General features: G+C 39.8%; 2 protein-coding genes across 3 annotated transcripts in view; one reads left to right on the forward strand and one right to left on the reverse strand.

The window, feature by feature from the left end:
• The window catches only part of LOC139939912 (uncharacterized), a 32,227-nt gene extending 18,795 nt beyond the window's left edge, over nt 1-13,432 (reverse strand). The window contains exons 1-12 of one of the 2 annotated variants that reach the window (XM_071936074.1): nt 13,278-13,432; nt 11,422-11,488; nt 10,535-10,680; nt 8,765-8,869; nt 8,017-8,208; nt 5,973-6,281; nt 4,434-5,005; nt 3,587-3,667; nt 2,735-2,948; nt 1,719-1,851; nt 1,017-1,117; nt 307-521 (exon numbers count right to left, since the gene is read on the reverse strand). In XM_071936074.1, the coding sequence (XP_071792175.1) occupies nt 307-521; nt 1,017-1,117; nt 1,719-1,851; nt 2,735-2,948; nt 3,587-3,667; nt 4,434-5,005; nt 5,973-6,281; nt 8,017-8,208; nt 8,765-8,869; nt 10,535-10,680; nt 11,422-11,488; nt 13,278-13,316 (2,174 nt within the window). In that variant the 5' untranslated portion in view covers nt 13,317-13,432. Of the gene's footprint in view, nt 1-306; nt 522-1,016; nt 1,118-1,718; nt 1,852-2,734; nt 2,949-3,586; nt 3,668-4,433; nt 5,009-5,972; nt 6,282-8,016; nt 8,209-8,764; nt 8,870-10,534; nt 10,681-11,421; nt 11,489-13,277 lie in introns of both variants that reach the window. The other variant, XM_071936073.1, reaches the window with a different exon arrangement.
• Nucleotides 13,433-13,826: 394 nt separating this feature from the next.
• LOC139939914 (deformed epidermal autoregulatory factor 1 homolog) lies at nt 13,827-20,579 on the forward strand. The gene is made up of 8 exons (XM_071936075.1): nt 13,827-14,485; nt 15,351-15,556; nt 16,049-16,169; nt 16,698-16,852; nt 17,362-17,493; nt 18,089-18,247; nt 18,734-18,964; nt 19,426-20,579. The coding sequence occupies exons 1-7, from the start codon at nt 14,014-14,016 to the stop codon at nt 18,956-18,958; spliced, it is 1,470 nt and encodes a 489-aa protein (XP_071792176.1). The 5' UTR covers nt 13,827-14,013; the 3' UTR covers nt 18,959-18,964; nt 19,426-20,579.
• Nucleotides 20,580-22,970: the final 2,391 nt, after the last annotated feature.

Genomic DNA, 22,970 nt, shown 5'->3' on the forward strand with positions numbered 1-22,970 from the left:
CTCAAATTCTAAACTTGAGGTCCGAAATCAAACTCGTGGGAAATTACTTCTTTCTCAAAAACTAGCTGTTTCTTACAATGTTTTATACCATCAACCTCTCCCCATTACTCATCACCAAGAAAGGTTTTAAGGTGGTAATTATTTTGAGTAATTACCAATAGTGTCCACTGCGTTTAATTACAAAGAAAGTCTGAGTTCAGATATAAGTCTAAACTATCTCGTCCCTGTAAAATATACATCATAAAACTGAACAAGAGTATAAACAAAAGATAAAAGTTCTAAAGCACCAGACTATTCAGTACTTACCTATCACAGAGGACAGTCTCAGGTTTCAAGCTGGTGTAGATTGTATTCATAAGGTTCTGTCGTTTCTCAATCAGCGTGCCACGGTCAGATTCAGGTAATGTTAATACCTGTTTCTCAAGGTCGTCTAGCTGAAGTAGAATGCCGTAAACTCTCTCGATGGACAGTAAGGTTCGGCGTCTCTTACTCTGCTCTTTAGCGGCACTGGGTTTGCCATTCTGAGAGGTTCAGACAACATTGTCAAAAATTGATTACTCCCAAATGAGATGAATTGGAAACAAAACTTTGTCACATCTTCAAACAAATGATTTCACTGATTTAAGATTCACATGATGAGTGGAATTTTCTTGATAATGTTTTGCTCGTCAAAAAATTGTCTCATTCTTAGTTCTGAGGGGCCTGTTCACAATAGACCGATCCATTACGCCCCGCCTCCTTACCAGTTGACCAATCACAGCCGCGAAACCCGATCACAATTAGTGCAAAGATCACCAAACGGTTCAAATGGTGATCAGATTTCGCGGTTGTGATTGGTCAATGACAATTGGGCCTGGCTTAATGGATCGGTGTATTAGCAACATATTCACAAGCATACAAACCGTACACTGGGAGGGAGTGGGGGGGGGGGGTATATGTGAAAATGTTGATTGTGAACGACACCTTCCTGACCATCTCAATTAAAGGGAAAGTAAACCTTTGTTGATCACTCTTACCTCATCTTCATCTGCAGGAGCCTCAATGTGGAAGTCAATCAACTGCCTTGGATTATTAACACTAGATGACGTCACTCGACCCAAAGCGCCCTCAAATTGAGCTATAAACACAAAGTCAAGCAACAGTTTATCAAGGGGCAAATTTCATAGAGCTGCTTAATAACCGTAAGCAACTTGTTGTGTCTACTATGGCATTACATATATTTAATACAGACCATTGCTGGCAGGGGTCAATACAAAGAACTTGTGCTCTTGGCTCTACATATATAGCTTTGGGTTTGAGTTTCTAAAATAGACTTTCTAAAAACAGCTGTATTCACAGGCACATTTTATATTAAATATATTACTGAGTTCATACAAGATCACACATCCAATACTAGGCAGGAGCAACAACACAACTCTCTACTTAACCCTAACATTAACAACTGAAACAATTGGATGCACCAAAACAATGGCACATGCACTTCAACATCAGAGGGCTGAAGTCTTGTAATATTTAAGTGAGAAATTACCTCTTTCTCAAAAACTACGTTACTTGAGAGCGAGCCGTTTCTCACCATGTTTGATACAACACCTCTTCCATTCTCGTAACCAAGTAGGTGTTTATGCTGACAATTATTTTGAGTAATTACAAAAAGTGTCCAGTGCCTTTAACATTGATCAATGTGAACCAGTGAAATACAACATCTTAGATGCACCTACCTGGTTGATAGACTCGAGCCTCTAATATCTTAGCAGGGATAATCTTGCTAGCATCCTTTCCATTATTCTTCTTTTCTCCCTGTACTCCTTCTCTTCCCTGTTCCTCAAGTCCTTGCTTCTTTTGCATGTACGCCTGCACAAGTCAAGGGTTGTCATAAGTTAAGTAACAAACTCAACAGGATGTCAAGTGGGATGGACAAGTTGAGAACATAGCTCATGCCAAACAAAGGCCAAGTCACACTGCGGCGATAACGAAAATGATAACGATCACAACGCAAAGAGAATGCACTCTGTTGGTTGAATGAGCGCAATTGTATTCTGCGTGGAGCAATTCAACCAATTGAATGCGTTTTCATTGCGTCATGATCATTACTGTTTTCGCTGCAGTGTGACTCGGCCTTAAGGCAGGTGGAAACTGTTTATGTAGAGGAAACTTAAAGAAGCTTGGCCCAATTTCATAAAGCTGTTAAACAGAAACTTCCACTTAAGCAAATGTCTTGGCTAAGCAAGAAATGGCTGTGGTAACAGTCGTAGCAATCGTAACTGTATGGTGTTCTGGCTGCTAAACTATTTTTTCTAAGCAAAAGTTTTTGGTGCTAGGCAAGTTTTTGTGCTTACAGGCTCATTAAATTGGGCCCAGGTCTCAATTAAGCTAAAACTATAACTGTCTGCAAAGAAGAGTACATCCCCGCAGTGGTTGAATATGCAGCACCAATAGGAAACTTTTGATGTGTCTAGGTAGCAGTAGACTTACATGTACCAGGTGTTTCCATCGTTCTCGGTAATGTGCGCATACTCAGAACTATGCCAACAATGGTAATATACCTTGCAAGTCTGCTACCAACTGGTGTTCAAAAGTCTACCATTAAGAATGTGGGCCTCACACTGATAGTACATAGGTTGACAAGATTCAAAAGAGACTGACACATTATTGGCAGTGACTACACAACCTGTACCAAAGCTTTGACACACTTCCATATCGTAGAACGCAAATCTGCAATAAATGAGATCTTTACCTGATAGTAATAGTCATCCACATCTGGGTTATTACTCTGGAGTTGCAACAGTTGAATCTTCTGAACCCATTCCTTCTCTCGTTGTGTCATCAGATTTGCATATTCATCCACATTGGCATCGCCGCCCGGCCCGAACCGTCGATCGTTGAAACGGTTCTGGTTCAGGTTAGGCCACTGCTGCTGATGTCTGTGGTCGCCATAGCGATTTGGGGTTCTGTGGAAAGTAATCAATTATCATCATATAATGCTGCATAAAAAAGATCAAACATTATCCAAAGTATAGATCATCAGGCCTGGTGCTTCGTTTTTGAAAGTGAAGAGCACCAAGGCGTCTCTTTCTTGGCAATCTCTGGTGTTTCTGTTCAGCAGATTATGGGCTTAAGAGTGTCATGGTCGAGTGGTTAAGAGCACCGAATTCAAGTTCTGGTGCGTTTTCACCGGAGTGTGGGTTCGAGTGTGACACTTGTGTCCTTGAGCAATATACTTTACTAAAATTGCTTCTCTCCACCCAGGGGTATAAATGGGTACCTGCGAGGGTAGAGGTTGATATTGTGAATGAAAAAGCCTTTGGAGCGATAAAAACTGTTGCCCAGGTTGTATACTCCCAAGGGAGCTGAGAAACATTAAAAAGGGATGTTATTGGCCCTATGACCAGGGCACTAATGTAAAGCGCTTAGAGAATTAAGTGTTAGTTATTAGGCGCTGTATAAATCGAAAGTTATTATTATTATTATTTAGGTCCTGGTCATGACACTAGTGTGCTTAAACAAGACACTTAACCATTATTGCCTTTGAATAGGTAGTGAAACTGTTAGTCCTGGATGTTGTGTAATGCACGTAAAAATAACTTACTGTGAGTATGGCCTCTGGTTGGCATTGAATGGGAATCTTCTTCTCATACCAGGGTCAGAGAAAGGTCGCATTGGAGGTATCCTGAATGCAAGAAAGAAGGACGACAAGAAAAACATACGTAGCCTTGTGAATGTGGGGCAGGATAATTTCAAAATTTCAGCATGCTGCCCCTGCTAAGAGAAGCTCCCATGGGCCCTGAATATTAAGCTTGGGCGATGTCGATTTATTGTATTGACGGTATATCGCTGACAATATATCGCGATATTCGATATAATCGCGATTAATTAAATTTGACATCATCAGTCTTCAAACTCCAAGTGAAAGTTGTAGAACAGACAGTCATAGCATAAGAGAGGTGTTCTTATGACCTAGTCTTCTGGTCTTACTCCAAACCTAGGGGGTGCAAGATGTCTCAGCTAGCAAATACATCGCGATATTTAATCGATATCGCGAGAAATCGCGATATATTGATATTTCGATGAAAACCAAATCCATCCGATATCGTAATCGTTTCCAAACTAATATCGCAATATTCGATAATATCGTGATATCGCCCAAGCTTACTGAATATATTTAGATTATCTTATGAAGCACAAATTCCTTTTCAATTTTATCAAGTTCTTTTTTATAACTGTCCGAACTGGCAGCTGCAGCTTGATCAATGGTAAATGGTAAACAACATTCATATCAACAGCTGAAGCAGCAGAAACTAGTTCCAACACTGCTTAATTGTAATTATCATGTTACCTAAAACTTAAGTTAGTACCTCTGAAACACACATGGAGTAGTTGGTATTCAGTTCAGTACAAACTAGATAAATCATTTAGAAACAAATGTGTGTGCTTACTGTGGATGCATTGGTGTAAGGCCATAAGTGTTGAAATTCCTGTGGGGTCCAGGACCATGCATTCCATGGGGTGTGCGAGGGGGCTGACCACCCATCATACCACCCGGTGAGAACGGCATCATGGGAGGTCGACCCTGCTGCATCATCGGTGAACCTTGACGTTGCTGGTGCATCATGGGTGACATGGGACGCTGCTGCTGTTGCATCATGGGAGATCCCATCCTCTGCTGCTGCATGGGTGTACCCGGACGAGGTGGACCCCCTTGGCGTGGTGTACCAGGTCTGGGCGTCATCCCCGGAGAAGGGCCCATACCCTTGGGAGTGGGCGTCACACCCGGTCCCATCGGTCTAGGAAAAGGTGAGGCACTACCATGTTGTGACGCCATGATGAGCTGTCTGATTTGGTTGGGGGAAGCACGACCGCTTGCTGCTTGCATGCTTAGCACCAGCTGGGTGATCTGAGTAGGTGAGACACGCCCGCCTATGGATTGATGTATCTGCTGGACGAGCTGCTGTACCGCATGGGAGGATGCCATCTGCTGTTGAGAGGTCATAGGTTGCTGACCTGTGGGCTGCTGAGTAAACAAAGACAACACAAAATAATAAGCTCAAATGTTGAAAATGTCAGGCATACATTTTTTTTGTAATACATACTCGAGAAAATGGAATTAGTTGTTGCAAACAACTTCCCAACCAAATGGATCGATGGTATAAAGGCAAAAAATTGGTTATGGCCTGACGTTTCGACCCTAGCAGTCTTTCTCAAAGGCTAAATGACAACACAACAAACATGAACAGGTAACTAAGTGAAACAAAAATATATTCTCCTGAGAAAAAATTATGCACATTTTATTGAGCACAAGGGCTGAACTACTTGCTCATAATAGTGTAGGTTTGTCAGTCTCTTTAGGCTATTTAATCACAATTTTTAAAAATTGTCCAGTGCCAATTTTTTTTATCGGACAAGTAACAAGTGTCACAACTCATCACAGGAAAGGCCGATTTGTTTGCTTCAAAATTCAGTAGAAAGCTCAAAATCGACACTTTCTAATGTAGCACTGTGCGCATAAAACGTGGCTAACATCGTCTACTGCGCACGCGTTGAACTTGTGTGTTACTACTTTACCACTTCAATAATTATGAATGGAAAACGATGTGATACCAGCGAGAGCAGTGAAAGGCAGCAACACACATGGGGTACACCTCTATAGTGTTTCCACTGGAGGTGGGCGCAGCGCTAATCGGATTAATTTGAGCGTCAGGGATTAAGACTGGAGTTGTAACTCCTTCTGTTCCTTGCTCTAGGGATGAACATAAGAGCTTTCAGATAATGCTAATTTAGGCATGTATGGTTAGTGTTTCTCATCACATACAATGTTGTAAGACATCACGTACATTGAAATTAGAGACTAATGTTTAACATGTGTTAGCTTTGTATGCAGTTTGAATGTTCTGAAAAAAGACCATGCTGTCCTCACAGGTTTACAAAAGAGTCACAAAGGTTGGATCTGTTTGTACACAGCTCTTTATGATTCATACCTTCGAATGCATTTGCTGCTGCTGCTGCTTCTGCTGCTGCTGCTGTTGCTGTTGTAACAGTTGCTGCTGCTGTTGTTGTAATTGCTGCTGTTGCTGTTTCAACTGATGCTGTTGTTGGTGCAGAATACCAGCAGGTGTCCTCTGCATAAATGAATGTTGCGGAGGGGTACCGACTGGCATCATTTGACTCATGGGTGGTGAGCCGAGGATCGGCGATACAGTGCGCTTTGGGGGCGCTCTGCTGGTCAGGTTGCGTTCCAACTCCTCCAGGGTGAACACTTTCTTTGCTGGCTCTCCTCCAGCTTGCTCCTGAAATTTAAAGTCATTCACACCATTAAGTTACAATGCTTTGGAACTCATTCACAGATAAACTGAGTCATTTGCACCATTAAGTAACAGGCTTTGGAACTCCATCAAAGGTAAACTTAAATCCTTAAAAAAAGGATTTACACTTTCAAACCGTTATACCTATTATGTTGGAAGCCCAAGGTTAGAACCTGATTAGTGCTGGGTGAGTAGTGAAATTTTGATATTCGGATACCACTGGCCAACTATCCGAAATTAACCGGATATTCAAATAGTTTTTTTGCCGCTAGAGGGCGCTGTTCATTTGTGAATGAAATCGTATGAGCGGATTGATATTAGTTTTAGACAGTGTCGCTCGGTTCATTCATAAAAATAACCGGATCAAATTTAAAGATGGCGATTTTCTTTTTCTTTTGATCGTGAATGACTCTACGGAAAATAAACTTTTGTAATCTTTGAACAAAATACGTCAGAAATGTCATTGTTTTAACTCTTCACGGAGGTGAGCATAGTTAAATACTTAATTTATGCTGTCGTAATAGAAGTTTCACAAGGATTCAGACAAAACATTAATATCAGTTGTCGCCCGACGTCCACGGACATTCGGATACTAAAAGAATATCCGGTTACTTGGTTGTAATTACAGAACTATCCGGTTTATAAATAGCTATTCGCGCCCTTTGCGGATATCCGGTTAATAAAAAAAAGGCATTCGCGGTTACGGATAGGAAAACCTATTCGCCATTAACCGGATATTCACATAACTCCCCCAGGCCTAAACCTGATTTATGCATTTGTACATTGAAAGGGAAGGTATACGTTTGGTAATGACTCTTAAAACTAATGGCAATAAAAACATACTTGGTTAGAAGTATAGGGTTTTCCAATAGCATTTTGAGAACCATTTCACTTTGAAGTAATGTGGTTATAGAAAAAGATATCAGCTTTTTGCCGATATTTGAATCTGAGAAACCTTACTGTCAGATAGGTTTCTCAGATTGTGCACTCAAATTGTTGATACTTTAGGGTTGGGGGTACCTCAAAACAAAGTGTGTGTATCCCAACATTATATAAAAAACCATATAAAGAGTAAGAGTAACTATAAATATAAATATGAATAGTAAACTTTCGGGTACAACCATGTTGAAAATCTCTTTTGAGGGAGTGTTGGCTCTGAAAAGAGCCGGTTTGTTCTCAACGCTTCGAACAGTATACTCTGCTCGTCTTCAGAAGAATGAAGAGTGTTCCTATACTGACTCATTCAAATCCAAACAACAAGTACATGTACTCCACTAAGGAGTTACCAACAACTATCATATAGGATTTGAGGCATTGCATGGTGAGGTATCAATGTATATTTGGTTTGCGATAACACCATGTGTGTATCTACTAGTATACTACTACAAGCTTGCTCTAGTCACTGTCAGGAGACTGACGATGACTAGAGCAAGCTAGTCGAAACGTTGAGACCAATATCAGAACCGACTCCGCGGCAGTATAGTTATCACGATCCTATAAGCTAAAGTAGTAGTCGAGTCTAATTTCTATACCATCCGCCCTGGTAATAGTTAAAAAGCAGGACAGTTCTTTTCAGAACTGAAAAGTCTCCCGAACCTCTGATTATCTACTCCACGGCAGTAGAATAAAGCAAGACAGTTCCCTAAGAACAACTCTACCTGGCAAGTAGATACACACATGGTGTTACCGCAAACCAAATATATAACAACTATCATCCTACCTCTAAGTGATCCTCCTTGGGACGGATATTAAGTATGGACTTGAGATGTTGCTCTGTTGCGATGGCAGTGTTGGTTGGGGTCGGCGAGCCCCAGATGTTTCTCCTACTACCCGGCGAGATGAACTCCTGAGGATCAAAGAGAGCTGGTGGTGACGACGGCCCAAACAGTTGGGACATGTTAGCTCCATCACTCTGCATGGAAAATAAAATCATTAGTTTGGGATTGAACCAAAAACATATTTACTAGAGTAGGACCTGAATCTGAGACCTCAGAATTAAAGGGTTTAGTACCTTTTGTAGATTTTTTGCCATGATATGAACCCCTATGTCAGATTGGTTACAATTATATAAATGAATCAACAACAAGATAATAATAATAATATTTGAGTTTATATCGCGCTTTTTCACTCCCGAATGGGTGTCTCAAAGCGCTTCAAATTATTACCCCTGGTCACTGGGCCTTAATTCACTCCTTAAACCATCTCAGCTCCCTGGGGAGTATACAGCCTCGTGCAACAAATGCGCTACTCTGCTAAACCAATCACAATAACCATCTCTGCCCTCACAGGTCCCCATTTACCCCTGGGTGGAGAGAAGCAATAATAGTTAAGTGTCTTGCTCAGGGACACAAGTGTCACGACCGGGATTCGAACCCACACTCTGCTGAACAGAATCAGCAGAGCTTGAATTCGGTGCTCTTAACCGCTCGGCCACGACACCCTATGTGAAGTCTGTAAGATGAACTTACTCCAATTTTAATAGGTTGAGACTTTGTGGACGAGCGAGAAGGCCCATACATATCTTCTTCCTCATCGTCCAACACTAGCTTACTGATGCTCTTCTCAAAGTTCTCCTGAAAGAAAAAATCCAAAACAAGGTGATGTAAAGAAATCAAATGCAGTTAACTGCTACCAGGCTAGCTTGATGGTTTAGTGGTAAAACAGATGGTCTAGCAACACAGAGGTCAGGGTTTCGAGTCCCACATAAGTGACATGCTGTGGATTTGTGTTCAGAGAAGTCGGGAAAGTACTGAAGTTACAGTGTTTAGTGCACATTAATTTGGTGAAAGGTTTAGTACAGATTGTATTCAATATCCCCGATGCAAAAATAACACACTAAAGAAATCAAGCTAACACCCCAACCAGTTGATACCACTTTTGGCCACAGCAATTTACTGTGTGATAAATCTGAAATTTCTTTCAGGTGAAATACAGGCCGATTTGAAACCATAATCACATGAAATTAATACACCAAACATATCCCAACAGCCAGCTCAATTCAAAAATTCAATCAAAAATTTGTTCATTTTAAAGGCAGTGGACACTATTGGTAATTGTCAAAATCCAGTCTTCTTATTTGTTGTATCTCAACATATACATAAAATAACAAACCTGTGAAAATTTGAGCTCAATCGGTCATTGAAGTTGCGAGACAATAATGGAGAAAAAAAACACCCTTGTCACACGAAGTTGTGTGCTTTCTGATGCTCCATTTCGAGACCTCAAATTCTAAACTTGAGATCTCGAAATCAAATTCGTGGAAAATTACTTCTTTCTCGAAAACTACGTCACTTCAGAGGGAGCTGTTTCTCACCATGTTTTATACTATCAACCTCTCCCCATTACTCGTAATCAAAAAAGGTTTTATGATGATATTTATTTTGAGTATTTACCAATAGTGTCCACTGCCTTTAACAATACATCACCAAATAAAAAGTCACAGACTAAGACGTGCCTCAGTCCTCAGTCCTTGATTTTGGCAAAGAACCATTTCAGGACACACAGCTCACTTACACACGCCCATCCTTCCACCAACTGAACGCAAAGAGAGTGACTCCCAAAATGGCCGAAATGGCAGACGCACAAATGCAGAGGTGCGTTACACACCATGCAAGGTGTCAATCGACCCAGTTCACATGACGTCATCATCAGAATAATCTTAAATGTGCCTTTTGGTGGTCAAAGATGCTGTGCATTATTCAGTGAAGTGCGCATTTTAGGCGACACGTAAACCTATTGCCCACCAAAATTGTGACAAGTGATGGCGTGCAAGGGGTCAATAGACAGATTTTGGAAGGATAGAATCAATGGGTATGTCTTCTTAAAGCCATTGGACACTTTCGATAAACAGTACTGTCCAAGGCCCACACTTCGTGTACCACAACTTCTATATCAAATAACAAACCTGTGAAAATTTAGGCTCAATCGCTCATCGGAGTCGGGAGAAAATAACGGGAAAAACCACCCTTGGTTTCCGCACTTCTCGCCGTGTCATGACATGTGCTTAAAATAAATCCGTAATTCTCGTTAACGATAATTGGTATCGTTTTGCTGTTTTCTAAAAAGTAAAGCATTTCATGGAATAATATTTCGAGAGAAGTCTTTCACCGCTACCTTACGTAAACCCTGTAAGTTATTTGTAAATCTGTGAACTTTTTTTCCTGAACCGAAAGGGTCCAATGGCTTTTAGAGTCTTATTAGTTGCCAAGCAGTGATCCAATCGGCTGACAATGTCTTACCTCCATAGTTCGACCCCTCTCCCCACTATAGCAGCCAGAGTCATCAGGCGTCTTTGATCTAAGCGGTTTAAAATCATCCTCAAAATCCACTGTTGCATTCCCATATCCTGTGCTGAACTTCTCATGTGTGTTCTGCCAGTTGTCAACTTTAAACAAGAAAAAACATAAATAATTAATGATTGATACATTCAATTTTTTGAGACGACAAAAAACCCAACACAACAATTTTGCCCATCAGGATATTGGACTGGGCATGTTTTGTGCACATTATGCATTGTATGCTAGTATTTGGGCCAGCATCACTGCTAGAAGAGATATGGCAGATTCCCATCCTTAGTCAATTTCTGCAGTGACAATCTGTGGCCAATAGACGATGTGACCTATGTTTACATTCAAACCGCCCTCTGTTGACAAAACACTCTATACGTCATGTTTCGCCTGGCACTGAGTTGCGCAGTCACAGTAAGATTGCGTACACTTTCTAGATGGCTGCCAAAGCACAAAGGTTTTGCCCGGCGGTATGCGCGCGAATCATGTTATGGTTTTCGTGTGACGTCAGCGGTCACATCGTCTACACATTGAACAACAACAAGAGAGTGTGGTATGGGTTACTTCACCATTGTGTGCGTAGCAGAAATGCATTATTGAGGGAATCTTGGGGTATGTGCCAATAGGAGATAATGAAAATTAGACCTTTTTAAGGTGACTGGGAATTCTTGAGAATGATCGTTCAGGCCTGTATGCTTCGTTTTTGAAAGGGCAACTGGGCACCAAGGCGTTTGGTACATGTAGTAAAAGACACCCTATGCGGAATGAGGAAATTATAAATTTCTACTTGAATGTTTTAATAACAAAGTATCAGGACTGGGAATCCTACATGTACTTACTTTCCGGTACACTTCCAAAGGTCTCGTCATTAAACTCGTCATAGTCATCCGGTCCCTCCTCTAACGGCTTTAAACATAAACACAGAAATCATGGTCAAAAATTTTAGAACAATGACGAGTTCAAGGGTTTTTTAATACTAGGCGAAATACTACCCGTTTTCTTTTAGATTTTATTTGCAATGCTAAATTAATAATTGATTTGTTTTGTTTAGAATTGATATAGGCCTACATAATGTATATGAAACATTTTGAAGATGAATGCCAAATCTGTAATTATCGATCTTTGAGAGTGCAAGGCTATTTTCAGTTTGCAAAAAAGGCACTTCCATTGGGAAGCCGAGGTGGGTCCAGTCTATTGACCAGCTCGGGATCACTTCAATTTTGCCATATTTTGTTAACCACATTCAGCTTACATTGCCGACGTCTGTTGATAAAAATGTCATGGTCTCGTGTTTTTATCCACAAGGATAATTAATGAAATTGGGTTTACAGAACATCGGGTACAATGATTGCATTGGATAAGCCCGCAGTGACAAACGCTTTTCATAACTCTGTTTTGATTGGTCCAGGGTGACGTTTGAAGGCTGCACTTTCTGTCGTCACGATCTGCATGCAGGGTGCAAAATAATAAATGCATGCAAATGATCAAGAAATAGGCCTACATATGTACGTCCCACCCTCGAGTACTCGTCATCCGTATGGGACCCACACACCAAGGACCTGATTTCTCAGATTGACATGCGTGCTGCAAGATTTGTGATGGCTGACTACAGCCAAAGGAACAGTCTCACCCAGATGTTACTAAACCTCCAACGGCAATCTCTTTACATACGGCGGGCCCATAGCAAAGTCATCATGCTGTACAGAATCGTGCCTGATCTTGTTGCCATCCCAGCTGCACCATCCTACTTGAACCCCTCTTCATCAAACCAGACTAGAGGCCAATATCTACAGTTCAATCAACACACTACTGTACAGTACAGCAAAGCTTCTTCCCAAGTGTCATCTGCATCTGGAATGCCCTACCACTCAGCCACCATGGTTTTAGCTCCTAAAGTCACTGGAGTTCTTCCGGAGCAGTCTTAACCAACTCACCCTCCAAATACGACTATACTCCACTTCTGGAGGAATACTTTTTGGAAGATAGATAGATAGAATGCATGGAATGACCTTTTTATTCGTATGTCATCATGATGACTGCGCTATCTATGGGCGGTCTGTGCTTTTGGACGGACAGGGATTGACAAAGGCTCACAGCTAAATACGGCAATAAATATATTGCACAATTCCCGAGCCTCGAGTTGAAGTGCGACGTCACATGTTCAGCAGGCCACACTAAGCTAGCATTTAATTTACACACACAATGATCAATCATCATTCTAATCCTCCTCCTGACGACATTAACAATTGTGACGTTTTTGTGTCGCAGGTCGTACTCTACTCTTCTGTCTGTCTGTGTGTGTGTAACCACCGTACGTTCGGGAATCATGGGATGGGGGTGGACAAGTTTCCGTAGGCCGCCACCACTTGTAACCTTTTTCATTCGATATGAATTATTATGAAGTAATAAATAATTAATAGTATAAGTAAATAACGTCAATGACTCTGAGATATCCCTTTTTCTTTGTAAACATTAGTGAAAAAGTGGTGACACCATACTGAAAGTTATCCATAACTGAGACTGGAGTGAACTGGTGAAATCATGGTGAAATGCAGTGTTTTTAATATCAAAAAATCAAAAGGGAAATATTATTTAAGGGCGAACTGGGGAAGGGTGTTGCTGATTGAATGAACGAAGTAAGTAACAAGGAGAAGTAACAAACATGGATGGATGACTTATTTAAAATGTAACTTACACCCATATCCGGTACGTCTCCAAACATGAAGTCCGTCATTTTGGTAGACAGGTTGTCTTCAATTTCATCATTTAGAAATTATCTAACTTGAGTAGAGTGTGTCTGTCGATTTCTTGACTTTCAAAACGTGCACTACGCGGTAAATACACAACACTAAAAATGTGTGTGTGAGAAATTGGAAAATCCTATGACAAGGATTGGAATATTTCATTACTAACGTAGGGGTGCCATTCTGAAGATGCTTACTATTTTTGCAACTATTTATTACTTTGGACACATTTTAGTATTTTTTTACAATTATTTTTGTGATTTTGTTTTATAAAATTCAAACTATTTAATAAAATATAACACTAAAAAGATTTGCATTTTTACTTTACTAATTTGCAATTTAGTAAAATCTTCCCATAAAGTGTAATGGAATATCCAAATTAAGTCTTGTTGCGGACCCTCTCGTCCATAAGTTTTGAACTAGTGGGTCTGGATAACAGTAAATCTGTATGACGACGTGACGTTGTGCAGGTATCCGCATTATACATTGAACTCGCGGAATCGACAATCTGCGAAACAGCTCGGCCATTTTGACGAACTCTGGTCGAAATTCACCGATCAGAAAAAGCACAATATTACAAATTATTGCAGGTACTGAGAAAGAATTCTACTTGGTTTTAGTTGAACGTATACCTAAATACTGTCCTGCAGAGCCAAAAGACTCATTTTACGGGATTATTCATAAACCATGGATAACACGGAAGGTTGCGAAGTAACTGAAGTATCCGTCGGTATTGCCGAAGCAGGCAACATCGATATGCACAACGTTGCCGAGGGGTTGCCGAATGGTGCCGACGATACAAACTATAATTCCACCGCAGACCACTCGAATGAAAACAGTGCTGATGGACACGAAGGAATCAGCAATTCTTCAGTATCTGCAGACGAAGTTTTTCATCCACACCCAGTTGGAATTATAACAACTGTACAGGGAGGGAGGGCAACTAGACTGGTTGCCATTGTGCAGGATTCTCATGCACATCTTGTAGATAATGTGGACGGACTGAAAACTCCGGCTACACCGTGCACTCCAGGGACTCCGTCCGGGGATAAACGTCAACATTACAGCTGGGATGAGTTGGTTAATGCGCCCAATGGAGTTCTGCCGGTGCGATGTCGAAATATCAGTGCCGAGCTACACAAATCAAAGCTTGGATCTGGTAATTAAGACTGCATTATTATAACACTCCTATTAATACAAGTTTTATTATAATGCACTCGGCTATAAAATTATTTCATAAGTTCATTAATAACTTGACTAGCCCCACTTGTGTGGCCAAGGGGAAGGAAGGATAGCTGAATCCTTCAGCTATCCTTGGCCACACAAGTGGCAGTGGGGCTACAACTTGACTTGATTGAATTGAAAGATGAACTTGAAGTTGACTGATTCGATTGATAGAAGAGTTAGGGGGCCTACCATTTGCATACACTTAAATAAATAAATTTTGTTGTACTTTTGAGAGTTATGATGGCAGGGATCTATTCTTATTGACGTTATTCTTTGTGCTTTGATTTTGAAGAATAAAAGAGGACCAGTTTCAATACCCTGCCATCATTTGTTTCATTTGTTATGAAATAGAGTTAGCATCTAATTTATTCAAATGAGATTTCTTTTTCGTGAATTGATTGAAAAATGTGTGGCAGGATTTGGAAAGATTTCCAACTGATTTCAATACATGATTGCCAAATTGGTTTTGGTAAAATAGGCCTACGTTACAATGCATGTAAAAGTGCATACTTGATTGTACGACGAAGCATAAGTCTAGTAACATATATTAGTCTCCCGAAGTCTTCTCCAACTACATAGAATTAAAAGCAAGACCTAGTTCCCAAAAACTACGAAAAATCTACAAAAACAAAGTAGAAACACACAGCCTGGTGTATAGTGCAAACTGAAACATTAGTAAAAGTAAATTTCTTGGGCCCTTCCAAAGATGAATCTCACCTAGATTGCTCGACACCCCAGGTCCACTTTGTGAAAGCTGAATTTAAAATTAATATAAAAACCTGCTTTTCCTTTTTTAGGGGGTAAGGGACGCTGCATCAGATTCCAAGAGAGTTGGTACACGCCATCGGAGTTTGAAAGTTACTGTGGTAGAGGAAGCAGCAAAGATTGGAAGAGGAGCATTCGCTATGGAGGCAGGACCTTAAATTGTTTGATAGAGGAGGGCATATTAACCCCTCACGCTGCGTCCTGTACATGTGGAGCCTGTTGTGATGACGAGTCAGTGGTATAAAGCCATCAAATTCCTTTCCACTCATCTCTGATTTTCTTTGCTCTCATGATTAAATTGTTATTTAAAAGCAGCCTGATCAAAAATTTTTAAAAAACCTTACTACTCTACCCAATTTTCCTACTTTTTTTTCCAAGGGGCGAGTATAGCATGCCTGAAATATATATCTTTTGTAGTCCCTTCTAAAACAGATTACCATTTTTCATTTCAGACATGACAAACAGTAGTGGATTTATGGGTGTTTGCAATGCATACCCCCACCCCTTTATTCCCACGGAATGAATTAAACAGCAAATAACTTAAATTCATAATTTTTAAATGAATGAAGTTATGTGTAAAGCGGTTCTGAATTGTCCTACAGTGCACCAGAGAACATTTTACACAGCACAATCTTGCAAACTTTTCCTGTAATCCAGAGTTTTATCTCCATAGAACTTTCTGAGATGATAATTAATGTTGATAACAATCATCCAATTGTTATTTTTTTAGGAGACATCCCAATCTTCTGGCCCAGTGCGACTCTTTGTGCCATATAAAAGACGCAGACGCAATGAGAGTGATAGCCTGCCACCAACGCCCACATTGAAGAAGAAGATGAAACTCAAAGATGGTAATGAGGGAACTTAAGTCGCAACAATTGTATCAGTATAACTCTTGGGGAAGTCTGTGTTGGGCGGTACAATATACTTTGCTCAGAGTGCTGGGCAAATTAACTGTGAGTTCTGGGCAGGCCCGCCCAGCACCGCGCACCGTTGCTACAACACTGACTACAAGGTTGTTTTGGTTGGTAAGCAGTTTGCAACAGCTAACTCTATTTTCACAGAATAACTAAAGACATGTAAACGAAGACCATTGGAATAACACAAAGTAAAACCAGACTTGATCTATGGATAGGGTTTCAATTTACCTTCTAAGGTAGCAGTTGATATTGTGTATGAAAAAGCCTTTGGAGCACTATGTCAGAGCGTGGAGGAGCTGTATACTCTGCAGGGAGCTGAGAAAGATTACAGGAATGTTATTAGCCAAATGTATATTGCACTACTGTAAAGCGCATTGCTACGGAATTGTAAATGTGCCAAAAGAACTCGTTGTTATTTATTGTTAATTGACTTATTGCATTGTTCTTGATTCTACACAGACCCTGAAGAGACTCGTTCAATGAGTTTAGACAGCACTGCTAGTCAATTGGAGGTTGCTAGTGCTAACCTAGTGCTGAGCCCCATGCCTCCAAGCACACCCAAAATAACTGGTACTAGTGACCTTGATCAGCAACACTGGTGGCATCTAGAAGAGGTGAGTTAGTCAATATCATACACTGTGCATTGAATTATTCAATATTATCCAATTTCATGGCTCTGCTTACCACCTAATTCTGCGCTTACAATCAACATTCTCTGCCTGTTGTGCAAACTGTGAATTTCTGCACAGCTTTGTAGACACAGAATGAATAATTATGTGGAGTACACAGGCGCTCAAGCCAAAATTCCCTGCTGACCTGTGAAATATGCTTGGCGTAAGCGAAGAATTCCCTGCTTCCGTAAATGCTGATTATCTGCGTACTGTAAGCAGAGTCATGAAATTTGGGTCCGAACTCTTGTTCTGGTGGCCTTGTAATGTGTAGTTTAGAATCCTGGTGTTGACACTTGACAATTGCGTCTTATCACTCGGTAGAAATTGGGTACCTGTGACTATGAGGATTGTTGATGTAATTGATGAGCAACCTGTGTGCCCACTCGGGCTGCTGGTGCATCTTCCTAAGGAGTTAAGATAGGTTCTTAAACTTTCAATTGTTTCTATTGCAGATGGCCAATCAGCTTGCACAGAGTGTACAACAACTGAAGACAATGATCGAGCAGGCCAAGGCCCAATCAGCAGCCAGTAGAGATGCAGCCATCTTGAACAGCAAGATCATGTTTGATGCTGAGAAAAAAGAAGTAAGTGTTCAGACCTTCTTGCTGACAGCTTCAGAAGGGCCCTGTTTCAAAGAGATACTTTAAAAGCACAAAACAATTGTGGTGCTCACCAGAAGGAGGTAGCCAGCCAAAATGCCATTCCAAGTGTACAGCCTATGACAGTATGACTGGTTTCCAGTTCTGCTCAGCAGAAAAAAAATCAGCAAAATTATTCTGCTGGGCAGTTCTATGAGATTGGGCCCAGTTATTCAGTACTTGTACTAGCATGGATATTTTTCATTGTTTTTTTGAAAACAAAATTGGACACATGCAAGTGCATTGTTGCAGAATTTAATCACAAGGTGGAGCGTGGAGTATTCCATTTCAAGAGGTGGAGCCGAATGAAATGGAAAAGCCAGAATTTTATATAAAATTGCAAAGTTTCACTGCCACACTCCATTACAATGATGATCTGCAGTTCTGCAGACAGAGGCTTGTGGCCAAGAGTTAAAACAGTCGCTTCAGGCATAAAGTTTTGAGGAGCAACCATGGATAAAGATTGAGGGGGGTTTCCAAGACATCTTTGAACATTGTTAATGCCTTCTCTTAATGAGTTTCGACTACTTTCTATCTCTAGGCTCTATCACAGATACGCTTGGAAGCACAAATGCAGTTTTCTAGAGCGTTGTTAGAGGCGAGAGCAGAGAAGGATAGTGCTGTAGCCCAGGCTCTGGCTCAGGCTAGAGCAGATAAGATGGAAGCCGTAGCCAATGCAAAGACAACACATCTTATAAAGGTATTGTTAACATACATTGAAACATAAATGGGCAAACTAACACGGTCGGCCATCCCATAAATGGCCGACCGTGCTAGTCGACGAGGTAAAAGGGAAACCACGCAATTTCGTGTGATACTTGTGTGGATCACTATATTCTACTTTTAAAATATCTTTCTAATCATATGCATTTTATAACAAACGGTTATAACGCTTTTCAAAGACCAACTCGACCGAGCCAAGGCAACGTGTTCCTTTAATCACTGGCAAATAACCAAAACAGTTGGTGGTTTTCAAAGCTTAATTTAGTTGTATCTGTTTTGGGGGTGTTTTTTTTATTTGACTGCACCTTGAACACCTAGCAGGGTGGATATGTGTGCATTAAAAGACAATTTTATTGACCTATTTCTTGAGTGGAAGACAAACAATTTACTACAAAATGTCATAACTTGAAAATGTAATGAATTGAAGAGCAAAAGTTATACAATGTTTTGACTTCTTCTCCAGGCATGTGTGAACTGTGGGCGTGAAGCTCTATGTGAGTGCATGGGATGTCAGTCTGTGTCCTACTGTAGTAGTTTCTGTCAGAGGAAGGATTGGGTTACACATCAGCACAGCTGTGGGCAAGGAGTTCTCTCTGCCACCCGTATATGCCAAGATGACAACGAGGAAGAAGGAGATGGTGAAGAAAGTACGACGATTGAGAAGGACAAAGATTCAGACGAACAGTGATTGAAGGTTGGTGTGAGACACGGTTTTGCAGCTTTGGTACCTAGTGAGCGGTGTTTGAGCCACAGCCCACAACTAAAAAAATTCGCCCAGCACTCTGAGCAAAATACTTTGCGACCCTTACAAAAAAATTTTTAAAAGATGAAAACATGGGTTGAAGTGCCTAAAATGGAAGGAAAAAAAAATAAAGAAAAATACTGGTCTCCAGGCAAGTGCCTAAACCACAGCATGGGGATCGGTATTTCTTTCCTGCCAACAGAGAACTAAAACTTGCATATAGGTCTATCCCTGCTGGCATCGGTAAAGTCTTGACATTTTCAGGAGACAGATGCCTCTAACCTTACCTATATCAAGAATCTAAACTAACTGGCAAGCTCACCATAAAAGGAGGACAAACAAAAGATGCAAAAGAACAATTGTATTGTACTTTTCATATTTTTCATACCTTTCTTTGTCTGTTTTATTTTCAGATTCTTGGCTGGAATATTTTTGGATGAAATATGTTTTACATATGTACATATTCTAACTTATCATGACTGCAATTTGTGGGTGGTGTGGCATTACGTCAAGCTTTCACGTCTCGGTTTGTGCTGGAACATACACATGGCTCCAGAACACATGGCATTAGCACTCTACAGTGCAGTGGACTTTAGTTAACCACATTACTGTTTCTGAGCAATGTTAAAGGCAGTGGACACTATTGGTAATTACTCAAAATAATTATTAGCATAAAACCTTTCTTGGTGACGAGTAATGTGGAGAGGTTGATGGTATAAAACATTGTGAGAAATGGCTCCCTCTGAAGTGCCATAGTTTTCGAGAAAGAAGTAATTTTCCACGAATTTGATTTTGAGACCTTTATATTTAGAACTTGAGGTCTCAAAATCAACCAACTAAACGCACACAACTTCGTGTGACAAGGGTGTTTTTTTCTTTCATTATCTCGCAAGTTTGATGACCAATTGAGCTCAAATTTTCACAGGTTTGTTTTTTCATGCATATGTTGAGATACACCAACTGTGAAGGCTTGTCTTTGACTTTTACCAATAGTGTCCAGTGCCTTTAATACGTCTTTGTAGCACATCACTTGATTGGTTCTTTATCTTAAGTCTTCTCACTTGGTATATCCTAACATAAATGCATAAAATAACAAATCTGTACAAAGTTTGACTCATTTGGACATCCAAGTTGCAAGAAATAATCCTTGTGGCACCAATGTGTGATGCCTTAAAAGGGTTTTGGCCTGAAGTCTTTTTATGGGCGAGAAATTACCTCTTTCTCAAAGATACGATACTTCAGAGGGAGCCGTTTCTCATGTATTATACTGTCAACAGCTCTCCATTGCTTGTTACCATGTAACTGTTTTTGTGTAATTACCAATAGTATCCAGTGTCTTTAACGTAAACTGCCACTCAAGAAATAGACCGTACAATCTTGATTAGTTCTTTTCCGAATTTGCAAGGTTAATCTTCAGTTGGAAGGTGTTTGTGTGGATACTTTTAGGTCATTACTTTACATTTCTTTCTTTTTTAAATAGTAACATTTAAATGTTAAAACTTTAGGTGTTTTTGATAACTAAACGCAGAATAAAATGTTTGCATGTCATGTACAAAAAGGAACATTATATTACTGTAAATTATGAAATATTATTTAAGTACACCATCAGCATTGTGAAAATCGTCTGGTGTGTTTCCAGATTTAGTACGAGCTTGATTTTGTTTAATTTGAAATAAAACTATTTATTATCGCATTGTACAAGGAAATCGGATAAAGATGGTATCACCATGACAGGCATTGAATTACATGGAGGCACGGAATCCATTACCTCTGTCACCTCTGGTCTTAGCCTTGATGCCCCTTCAAACTTTATCTATAGATGATGTGACCTATGTTTACATTCAAACCGCCCTCTGTTGAAAAAAACACTGTAAACGTCATGTTTCGCTGGGCAAAAAGACACGCAGTCATGGTAAGATTGCATACACTTTCTAGCTGGCTGCCAAAACACAAAGGTTTTGTCCGGCGGTATGCACGCGAATCATGGTATGGTTTTCGTGTGACGTCAGAGGTCACATCGTCTATAGACTTTAAGATTTCCCCGTTAAAGTGGCCTTTGCAGATTGAAAATGGCCTTTTTAAACAACCTTTAAACCTTTACAACAATGTTAATTGCAAAATGTCAACGATTTGTGTTTTGGTTAATATCAAAGTCACAGTTAAAAAACTAATTATGACTTTACTTTTTTTAAACATCAGGTTTTGGACCGTTGAGATCAGAACTAGTTTGACTAATTTCTCAAAACCTGTAGGATTTGATGCAATAAGATTTCAAGGGAAGTTTTCCACAATGACTATGTACATGTATGTTGTATGCTAATCTGTGAGCGTTTCTATTTTCAGTCTTACAAATATTGTGAACACCTTTTAAAATTGCATTATAAATGAGATTTTTATAAATGAGATTCTTTACTAATTTACACTTTCCTCACAGAAGTGCCCCTTAATGTGCTCCTTTACATTGTAAGTGCCAAGTTCAAGGCCTGATTACATGGTCATATCTTGTTTGTTTTTACCTTCAACGATATAGCTCAATAAACCATACTTTGCATTGTCCAAGGCCAGATTTTACTCTTGTGTTTTTTACCTGAATGATACACACTTTCTGGAATGTGTTGTGTTCATAAATATTTGTCTTTAACAACGTAGGAGGCTTAAGCATTTAACAAAACATTTAATCTTTTTTAAACAGCTACCTGAGCGGAATGTTTTCAACAGAAATGGTATTTTTACTTGTTTATAATGCACTTGTTCACCATTTTAATGTAATTTTGATATGTGTACACTTCTGAACTTTTCGTAATAATCGATTAAAAAATCAGGCCCCTACCTAAAGGTTTTTTGAAAAACTAAAAACACTTCTGCCATTGAGAGCGGGTGTCAAAGGACAATGCCTTGCTTTGTTATACATCCACGCTGCAACAAAGCGGCTTTATCTACTTATGACGTTTTTAGACTGATTACGTAACAGGGCTTTTAGCAAATCGCGCGGAAAAGCTGTGGATAAGGGCATACAAAATGATTGGGTTTTTTACACAATTGAAACCTATTTATAATCATATATATGACTCGATATCCTTATTCATCGAAAACATTTTAAGTGGAATTCAGCAAAGTTCTCGACTTGACATTTTCGTTCAAGCAGGTCTTTAACGATCTGTAAACACAAAATTTACCATCGGTATTGTTTTTATTCAATACATTTTGATGTCTGGTATAGCTTGGTATTTATAAAAGGCACAGTGCAGGTTCGGTATTTATCACAAAAAAGTTTTCAAAATAAGGCGACATTTCTAAAGATCCTCAAAGTCCTTTTTTAAATTTTTGTCTGATGTATGAAGTTAAATCTGTAATCCACAAATGTGATGCATCAATAGTTAAATGCTCTTTGCACAAGTACAGAATTTATACATTTTTTACAGTGAAAATATTCATTTGGTTTACTTCTTTCTTAATAAGTTAAGTTCCATCTGAATTATAATGTTCATACCACGACCAAATTACAGAGAATCTGAAATACTGTCAAAGTTTAAGAAAAGAAACATTTAATGACCAGCCTCCCCCTCCTTAAGTTTGAACAGAATGGAATGGCAGTTGGGTTTGTATCCCATGCCACGTTCGAGGGGTTTTATTTGTCCACTTTTCTTAAAATGAAGACTAAACACTCACTGGCTGTTTGGTTTTGTTGGTTTTACAACCTATGCTCAATTACATAAGTTTATGCCTGTAACTTGGGCCCTGACTGCTCGATGATTGAAATGTACGAGACCTAATAATAAGCAATGATGCTCCAAGTCAATACCTAACGTTTAGTACAATACAGATGGGGCCCTGCAGGAATTTTTCTGAGAAGGATGTTTCCATCTGAAATGTTTTATTTTGAGAAATGATGAATGAATAAATAATTTTACATAAATCGTGCTTTGTTGAGCATTAAGCAAACTTTTGTGTCTATTGC

This window comes from Asterias amurensis, chromosome 7, assembly GCF_032118995.1.
Source record: "Asterias amurensis chromosome 7, ASM3211899v1".
NCBI classification, from domain to species: domain Eukaryota; kingdom Metazoa; phylum Echinodermata; class Asteroidea; order Forcipulatida; family Asteriidae; genus Asterias; species Asterias amurensis.

What these genes read in the sequence shown, in the direction of transcription:
- LOC139939914 (XM_071936075.1), top strand. Translation starts at nt 14,014, where the DNA reads ATGGATAACACGGAAGGTTGCGAAGTAACTGAAGTATCCGTCGGTATT. An exon ending in GTTGTGATGACGAGTCAGTG is followed by an intron (nt 15,557 to 16,048) that starts GTATAAAGCCAT and finishes TTATTTTTTTAG; the next exon opens with GAGACATCCCAATCTTCTGG. An exon ending in GAAGATGAAACTCAAAGATG is followed by an intron (nt 16,170 to 16,697) that starts GTAATGAGGGAA and finishes GATTCTACACAG; the next exon opens with ACCCTGAAGAGACTCGTTCA.